A 9435-nucleotide genomic window follows, 5' to 3' on the forward strand; every position below is an offset into this window, starting at 1 on the left:
TCGAGGTATGCATTGAGTCTTGTCTTCTGTCAGCTTGTTCTAGCTTGTCGAGGAGCTTTTCAAGGCTTAACTGAGCCTTATTGAGTGCTTATTGAGCTAAGAAGTAGCTATTCTATTAGTTTTTGAGTGAATATAAAGCATATTGTAGAAGTCGTGGATAGCTATGGTAGCTTGATAGCACTTTCGTAATTTGGCTAACTTTTTGCATACGATATCGAATTTGGGTGTGCTATGGCTAGAAACAAAGAGTGTGACAAGAGCTACAGATTTGAGCACTCATGAAGTTAATTCTACCTAGTTTTTAGTTCTTTTTTTTTACATAGAACTAAATAGTTCTAATTTGGATAGCAAGCCTTTGATTGGTGCATGCACTCTTTTGATGCTTATGGGAAATGTTTACAATGCTTGCTTGATGGATTGATACTTTAGAAAGGCTTTTGGGACAATTAAATCTTGATTAGTTGAGTCATTGACGTGTTTATTATTGTAATAATAGTTTGGACAGCATGCATACAATAGTAAGCTTCATGCTTTGAATGCCTATTATGCCTATATGGTATTTTGAGTATGCTACATGTCTACGGTGATGTATAGCATTGATGTATGAGCCCAAATATGGTTATGACATGGTTTGGCACTTGGATTTGAGCTATATTTGATGTTCATGGGCTTTGGTCGACTGTTGTTTTTGATCTTTCATGCGTACTCGCTTATGTGTATTGAAGCTTCATTGGACACCTATGCTCTGGGGTATATTTGTAATATGCTTGGGCTTCTCGGATGCTTTGATGTATATGTCTTGAGCTTTGGTTGCTCACTTTGCATTTCAGATTCTCTTTCAATGAGAGACACTTGTACTTACTTTTGGTAGAGCCTGGTTCTTTGAGACAATGAGACTCTTGGTTCATGTATATGCTCTCTTATACGCTATTGGACATAGTTATCTTTTCTTGTGGGCTAATTTGAATTTCTATACTTTGGACACTCTTGCTTACCTTTGTTAGTCATTTGTCTATGATGTATACATTAATATTGGTTATGTATTGAGCACCATGCTCTTTGCTCAATTAATTGTGCATTTGATTGATCTCTCTAGTTGCCCTTGAGGTCTTCTACATTTATGATATATATACTTATTAGATGTATGTTTTACTAACACTTTAAGTTTGTGATAGTATTTGGTATTAGTGGTCTATGCTCAGTCATTGTTAGTTGCATTGTTTGTATCATGGTTGTTTGCTACCTAGATATCCCTAATAGTGGAATCTTGCTTTCTTGGCTATTTGCATGCAGTTGGATGACATATACTGCTATCTTTATTTATTAATGTAATTACAAATTTGAGCATTCTTTTGGAGAGAAGACACTTTGCTTTGGCATTCTATTGATTGTAGTTTGTTGACAACTATACCCTCCTTTGTTCTTGCCCTTTTCCCTATCCCTTTGGATCAATTTTGGGGCTATTTTGCTGAAATTATAGTAGTCCATACTCTTGTTATTTGTAGATATTTTCAATTATTATGACAAGTTCATCAGTCGATAGTGCTCTTTTCAATATTAGAAAGCTTGTTGGCAATAACTTTCAAAATTGGAAGATGTAGATATGGAAAGCCTTGGTGTAGAAGAAGCCAGTTAAATCATTGAAGTTAGAGGGCATAGAGCCTAAGGTTTATGATGTGGAGGATTGTGCAAAACTTGATGCTAGAGCATTAGCATAATTAGTAACACCGCATATCTCATCCTTGAATGCTAAGGCCCCATGATATCCTTTTTTTGAAAAGGCAAGGAAGAGGAAATCCACTTATTATTAAAGTTCACTATTTACACTTGTTTGAAGTGGAAATGGCTCCCTAATTTTAAGCCCATGCTACCATCTACTTTTTAGCACAACGTGCATGTTGTTTATACATGCAATGTTGATCCTTTGTGCAATATCCTCCTATCGATGCTCATGAGAAGGAAAAAAACCTCACACAATATAGGTAAAAGTTTGTTGAATTTTTGAAAAGCTCACCCAAATTGATGTTAACCTAAAAAGGCTCACCTAATTAAAAACAATGCTTGATTTTCTATCCATGCCCATGTTTCATAGTATGCCAATGAGAACCACATGGGAATCATACCTATATGTGCATGACACAGTGATTGTAAACTCATAGCTACTTCAAGAGCAATGTAGTAGCTTAAGAACTTGACCACATTGTTTTCTTATCAAGTCAACTTTGTTTCTTTATGATGAAAATGAAATAAAGTGGGCATCCATGCTTTGAGCACATGCATATATGCACAAACTAGTCAAATAAAGACATATTATTACATCAAGCTTCACATTTAAGGAAACTTTACTAGAAACAAATGCATGGTACAAATTGTTGACTAAGTGACAATAAAAAAGTCACAGAACAAGGCATAAGAGGGACTCTTATTACATATATGATGTTAATAAATAAGGAAAAGAAATAAGGGAATCAATATAGTAAGTCACACTTATTAGAATTTCAAATTTTCAAATTTCTCAATGAAACTAAGCACCATATTGCCACATAATGTGCAAAGCATGTGAAGTGTGGTGAACCATGGCAACAAATGCCACTATAGATGACAATAGATCATGATGTAAAGCATCTCATACTACATTATGCATTTTACTTTGGTAGCACTATGTGAAGAAGGTTTGCTACGTTGTAAAATATCTTGATTTTAAATGGAAAGCGTCCTTAAAATTTTTACTACACAAACCATAATGGATAAATTAAGGTGAGTAGCCTTGAACCATATTGACAATAATTGAATTGCAAATTGATGTAATAGAATACATTATTTTCATGAAGTGTAAATCACACACAAAGCATGACTTAGCATGCAAAGTGCACTTTGCACCATCACCCAAAGTGTGACATAGCCCTAACATAGCATAGTTATGTGCTAGCTCAAGTACTATTCTTGTTTAGATTTAGGTCTCACATGTAGTCAGAGAAAGTGATGGATTATGTGTCGTATCATACAATAAGCCAATATTTAGGACATATGAGGACTTTACACCTCCAACATATCTTCATACATTGGAGCTAGGATTGGATTATGATAGGCTCATAAACTCGAATGCTTAGCATAGAACGTAGCTTGTTTGCATGTAAAAGTTGCTCTTACTAGAAGCACTTTACCCAACATGCTAGAGGATGTACTTTATGAGTTCATACTTATAAGAAATATTAAGGAATGAATAGAATGCTATTTTTTTCCTTCTTGCTGAATGTTAAATGTGGAAGATGGAAATGTCCCAAATGCTCGATCCCAAAATGTAGATGTGACTCCAAAACCATGATCATTTGATTTGTAATGATGGTTCATATGATATTTCTACACAAGAAGAAAACTTCATCATCATTTTTCTTGTAATTATCGATCCTTGTCCTAATATAGACATTAATTTATAGTGTAGAAAAGTAAAGTTGCACTTTAAACCTTATATAAAAGTACAAAAACAAAAGTGTTAGAAGGTTTAGATTGTATACCTTTAACTTTCGAGTTACTTCATTGAAAGCATTGCCATGATGTAGGTAATAATGGGTCATATCATAAAGGATATAGCCAAGCAATAACCCACTAAAGATAGCGGGAGCTACTTTGTGTGGAAATAACAAGTTTACAAGAGTCCAAAACTACAAAACAAAATTCACACATGAAATTTGAGTTTAACTATACTGGAGGCATATCTTGAAGGCTTGCATGATCATGCATTTCTTACCGGAATGTACAATATGGCTACCCCGATGGGGGGGAAAACAAGGCGATATCCATCCATTGGATGCTTATGATGATAACCATGAATGAGATAATGCATCGTATTTCCCCTGTAAAATGAAATATCTTGCAAATGCATTAATAATAATATACATAGATTTGCAAGTTGCAATCTGAAGCTATTGATACATATGGTAGCTCCATGTGTGTATAGTAGCAATGTTTATTTTGAGACATAAGAAGTGTGTATACATGCATAGAGCAACCTTTACATGGAGATACAAGAAGAAATATGTCTAAGTCATACGATATAATATGCAAGCTCGAGCATAAAGCATCAAGTTTCCAACCAAGGCATTCATCATCAATTCTTTGAGCATTACTTAAGTGAAGTCATGTAGATGGTAATAATGCATGGAGGCCTTGGCTAGATACATCTCTTAATGTAACTTTTTGATATTCATAGATACCTACCAAAATGTAGACGTTCGCAAATGGAAGACAAAACGGTGCAAAATGTACTCGGTCAAAGTCCATGCTAGTAGTCCAAAGGACATTGCAACTATGGAGGGTGCTAGGGGTAGCTCCCTTCGTATGGAAAGGTACTCATTCCAAGCCACAAAAGGGAGCCATATTGAAGGCACAAGCCACCATGGTGTGAGAGTTAAGCGCTGCAATAAACAAGATGAACATGTAAAGGCATGCTAATTAGAAGCAAATACATTATGATCAATAAATTTGAGGGTGCATGCATTGATTCAAGTAAAACCTCGAAAAAGTTATTCTCCAATAGCCGAGGAGGATGTTTGGATACAATGGGTTGGTGAACCCATTCATTGTAATCATCTCCCAAATACCCCACCTACAGTTCCACCATGATGTTAAGGAAATTTCTTTTTTGCCACATGTGAGTTGAATGATTTAGTAGTGATGTCCTACAATCCTTCCGTGTTCAATAAAATGTTATGGACATGATTCTAAAATTGAATTGATACATGTTACTTAACATATAGCCACTCTATCACATTGTGGATATCTAATGTTTCATTGGACTTGTCTTATGAGTTAGAAGCACTCCTTCCCTATGAGATAGTACCTATATTTTTTCTATCTAGGGTGAAACATTTTGTCATTGTTTTTCTATATTATCATGCATACTTACCTTAATAATACGTTTTGATAGTTTACGTGGTTAGATTGGTGTAGGCCACATCCTTGTGCACCGGGCCTTCACTCCTTCTCATGCAAATTGGACAAAAGGGATAGGCATTCTGGTGCTACGGTAAAGTGGTCATAAAAATTGTGTCCATAGAATCGTGCCTTCTCATATCCCTTGCTTCCACATGATGTAGACATATTTTGCAGCATAAAGTATGCGTCCCGAATTAGTGACATCAAGTGACTCAACATGTTGGGCCATTTAATTATGTTAACTATGTCGATCATTAATTAAATGAAAAGTCAATAGATATTGGTTTGATTTGACCATCATCTCCACAAGCCAAAAGAATGCTTATATGAGCATACTTTTAAGAAAAGTGCAATGGGGTATGTTGTATCGTGTTATAGGGAGCCATCATGTAATTGTCCCCCTTACCATGCACTTGTACCCTCAACCTTGCCTAGGGTTGCATTATACTGACATTCGAATACATGTAAGAGAAAGGATTAATGACTTATAAGCACGCAAAAGCTACAAGCCTAGCCAAGAAAAGACTGAGCGAGTGTAAAGAGAGGATTGAGTGTAGAACCTGAGGCACAATTGCCTTGTTGAGATCGACTCCCTTATGATCCATGATTTTGCAAGGCATAAAATACCCTATGACACAAGGAGGTTAGATTAGGTCTAGTTTCTTGAGAGCCTCGTATGACAATAGCTAAGTATTACCAGGACCATATTTAGGAGGAGATTAGGTTCCACAAACCAAAATACAAAAGCGTCCAAGTTACAAACCCAGAGTTCGTAGATTCTTGTTTGCCAAGTCTATTATGAATGGTTATATTTATGGAGTAAACAAGCATGTACATCATCTCAACAAGATGCCCATGTACATCATCTCAACAAGATGCTCTAATACAAAATTAAGAACACGAAACAAAACAATAAAATTAATTCCATATAGCCCGCATGAGGACTCCCACGTTAGGTGCTTTACCCTGACAAAGTCGATGAATGGTAACTTAGAAAAGCCTGATCTTAGAGGTGCGATTTTGAGAGAGAGAGAGAGAGAGAGGGAGGATGTGGCGGAGGATAAGTGATGCTGCTCCAGGGATACAATTAGGCTGCTCGGGACCTTGAATCTACTTGTAGCAGTAATGTAGTCACTCTCCTCGCTTCATTCATCTAGTTGTTTCGTGCATTTGTGTATGCGTACATATAGCTGCTTGCTGGGACGGTGTCGCTGTGTACATATTTTTCCATGGGCTTGGCTACTGACCCTCTTGACTTTCTTTGTGTTGTAGAGAGGAAAATGTGGAAACATTTCAATCATTCCCGGTAGGACTAGGACGTTATAGTACCATGCCATGCCCTCCCTCATCATTGTATCCCTCTTGGAGAGAGGAAAATGCAAGAATATTTTAGCATTCATCCTCCAAGTTCCAACATGTGCCCAATTCCAAGAAAAAGAGTGTTAGATTTTGTAAGTCATGCCTGCATCATCTCACAACCAAGTCCTAACTTTGAGAGGGTGCCCAATATTTCATGTGACAAATAAGTGCCTTGAAGTATCTATCATTTATTTGGTTCAAGCCCCAGACCATCAAGAAACCTTGATATGTTAAACATCATATCAGTGGAAAAAACATGATAGACAACATATTTAACAAGCCATGTCATTTGCCAAACATAATTTTTCTAAACTTGTTTTGATGGCCAAAATAGTTGAAAACAAGCACAACAATGTTAATATCTAGGCCTTGCTTTCAATCTCAGCCAAAAGAAAAAGAAGTGTATAAGCAAGCTTATCATGATCCAATTAAGTGTATATTAAGCAAAATGTATGATCCGATTGTGACTATTGAGATTGGGAGATATCTTTTGTCATGTCATGCGATATGGATCATCACCTTATACCCTTGAAGTAGAGGAGGAAGTTGACTTTTGTCAAGAGCTGCAAATACATTCCATTTGCCCACTTTTTAGTGTAAGCTTATACCAACATAATAATGCTCACAACCCTCACACCTCTCTCTCTCTCTCTCTCTCTCTCTCTCTCTCTCTCTCTCTCTCTCTCTCTCTCTCTCTCTCTCTCTCTCTCTCTCTCTCTCTCTCTCTCTCTCTCTCTCTCTCTCTCTCTCTCTCTCTCTCTAACCAACATTTGGAGAATGATGGGCAAGATAGAGGGCGCAATAGTCTTCTTCTTCTTCTTCAGTTTTCATTGTTTCATTCTCTCTATCCTCTCATACATGCAATGGCACAAAAAAATGGATAGTATCTCAAGTTGACGTTTCCCATAAAGTAACTTCACACTATCTTTTTCTATTTTTATTATTCCCACATACATATAGTAGTAGACATAGATTGATATAAATCTATCAACACTTTCCCTCAAGCTTAGTATGAGCTTACAGATGTAGAACTCCTAATGTGCTCCCATAGTGGTTGAACTTAACTTTACCCGATGCCTTGGGTAAAGATATTTGCCACTTGGTCATTTATCTTCACATGAATCAAGACTATCTTTCCTTCTAAAACATTTTCCCTAATGAAGTGAGAGTGGACTTCTATGTGCTTTGTTATTGTATGATAAACTAGGTTCCTGACCAACATGACATTGCTTATGTTATCAAAGTAGAGTATGACACTCCCATATATCTCAATCCCAAAATCATAAAGAAGTAGTCTTAGCTATGTTTACTCACAAGCTGCAATGGCTATCCCATGATATTCTACCTCCATATACTAGATAATGCTATGATAGATTGTTATGATAGGTACTAGATAATGCTATGATAGGTTGTTTCTTGCTAATCCAACTAACCATGGTTATTCCTAATGAGAAAGCATATCCATTAGTAGATCCCTCATCCATAATGTTGCCAACCCAATCTACATTAGTGTATCTAAACAATATTAGTGTAGATTCCTTTCCTATTGAAGACCATATCCAATCATCGCATTTATATCCCTCATGATCCTCCAGGCTACATGTAAGTGCATCTTACATGGCTCATACATGAATTGACTTTTCATACAAACTGTGTAAGTCAAGTCAAGTCTAGTAATGGTCGAGACTTCCTACCATCTAATACATTGTCACATCCTCAATGTGGTTCCCATCATCCATGAAATTTGCATTTTGATCCAATGGAGTATTTATTGGCTTACAACCCATCATCTCGTATTTTTTAAGTGTCTCTAATGTGTATATGTCCTTTGCAAAAGCCATATATCATGTGGAGTTTCGATCACTTCAATACTTAAGAAATATCTTGCATGTCCCAAATCTTTAATATTAAACTCCTTTTTGCAACCCATCTTTCATGATAGCCATCTTCCTACCTATATTTCTTATAATTATAAGATCATCCACATGGATACAATTCCATCATTTGTGTGTTTAATATGAAAACAGTAATAAATCACATATAAGGTTAGAATACTTTACACAATTGGTTGTAGCCTTCGGTGCCCTAGCTAGAGCATATGCAATGAGTGACATGGATATCACTAAGGACGATATTGTCAAAGTTGTGTTCCTATGACCTTCTATCCCAGAGGACCATAAACACATCTACTTGGAAGGTGTCCTTAAACAAAAGAAAGTGAGAGAAGGAAGGAAGAGAAAAGATTGGACGAGGACCCAAACATAATTGATGAAGAGAAAAGACTTTCTTGAGAAAGGATGAAATAGTAGATAAAGAGGAAGAAGCAAGATACAAATGACTTTGCCCCCATGAGTGATCCTTAAGAGGAAGTAGAGTACAAAGTTACAGTTGAACAATTACAAAATGAATTTGAAGTTAGAGAAACAACACATGCCAAGGAGTACAAAGACACCCTAGCAGAAGAGAAAAGATTGGATGAGGATCCCAAAAAAAAATCAATGAAGAGAAAAGACTTTCTCGAGAAAGGAGGAAATAGTAGATAAAGAGGAAGAAGCAAGATAAAAATGACTTTGCCCCCATGAGTGATCCTCAAAAGGAAGTAGAGTACAAAGTTACAGTTGAACAATTACAAAAATGAATTTGAAGTTAGAGAAACAACACATGCCAAGGAGTACAAAGACACCCTAGCAACATTTAGAATATCAAAAGAAGATATAAGGAGATAAAGGGAGTTGTTGAACAACAATTGCATGAGAGGTTGTCCTAGGTGAATTTAGTAAAAGGTTCCACGAAGGGTAAATAAAAGATTGTGGAAGGCCCTCCTATGACATCCAATGATACTCATTAACTTCTTATAATTTCTCACAAGCATGCAAGAGTTGAAAGCCAAGATGACTTAGATGAGAAAGAAAACAATTGAAGATACCACTCCCACATCACTAGCCAAGTGGCCCATGGAGTCAACCCCATTGACTCTTTGAATAAAACTACTAAGGTGAGTGGCACCCTCAAAATTATCACCACATCTTGAAAACTCTTTGTGATAAGCTCAAGCAAGATAAAGCTAGGGAAATGAAGGACCACTATGAGCTCTAGTGCTCACTTGATGAAAAAAAGACTCTACATCAAGAGGATATCCAA

General features: G+C 36.4%; 1 protein-coding gene across 2 annotated transcripts; it reads right to left on the bottom strand.

The window, feature by feature from the left end:
* Nucleotides 1-2838: 2838 nt before the first annotated feature.
* Nucleotides 2839-6071, bottom strand: LOC148027475 (dihydroceramide fatty acyl 2-hydroxylase FAH1-like). 2 transcript variants are annotated; one of them, XM_087688897.1, is made up of 7 exons: nucleotides 5901-6071; nucleotides 5496-5563; nucleotides 4514-4606; nucleotides 4219-4415; nucleotides 3749-3854; nucleotides 3516-3662; nucleotides 2839-3360 (listed from the first exon to the last, which is right to left on the bottom strand). In XM_087688897.1, exons 2-7 carry the CDS (start codon nucleotides 5553-5555, stop codon nucleotides 3232-3234), a joined length of 732 nt encoding a protein of 243 aa, XP_087545023.1. In that variant the 5' UTR covers nucleotides 5556-5563; nucleotides 5901-6071; the 3' UTR covers nucleotides 2839-3231. The 2 variants fall into 2 exon arrangements, with proteins under 2 accessions (XP_087545023.1, XP_087545024.1); XM_087688898.1 differs by lacking the exon at nucleotides 4514-4606.
* Between the last annotated feature and the right edge of the window lie 3364 nt (nucleotides 6072-9435).

This window comes from Lygodium microphyllum, chromosome 12 (assembly GCF_053477565.2).
Source record: "Lygodium microphyllum isolate KBCC chromosome 12, Lygodium_microphyllum_v1.1.10, whole genome shotgun sequence".
In the NCBI taxonomy this organism is placed as follows: Eukaryota; Viridiplantae; Streptophyta; class Polypodiopsida; order Schizaeales; family Lygodiaceae; genus Lygodium; species Lygodium microphyllum.

Bases quoted from the DNA above. Each gene is read 5' to 3' on its own strand.
- LOC148027475 (XM_087688897.1), bottom strand. From the start codon at position 5,555: ATGCCTTGCAAAATCATGGATCATAAGGGAGTCGATCTCAACAAGGCA. The intron at 4,607-5,495 runs GTTCTACACTCA...GTGGAACTGTAG, and splicing joins ACAAGGCAATTGTGCCTCAG to GTGGGGTATTTGGGAGATGA. The intron at 4,416-4,513 runs GTTTTACTTGAA...TGTTTATTGCAG, and splicing joins TGGAGAATAACTTTTTCGAG to CGCTTAACTCTCACACCATG.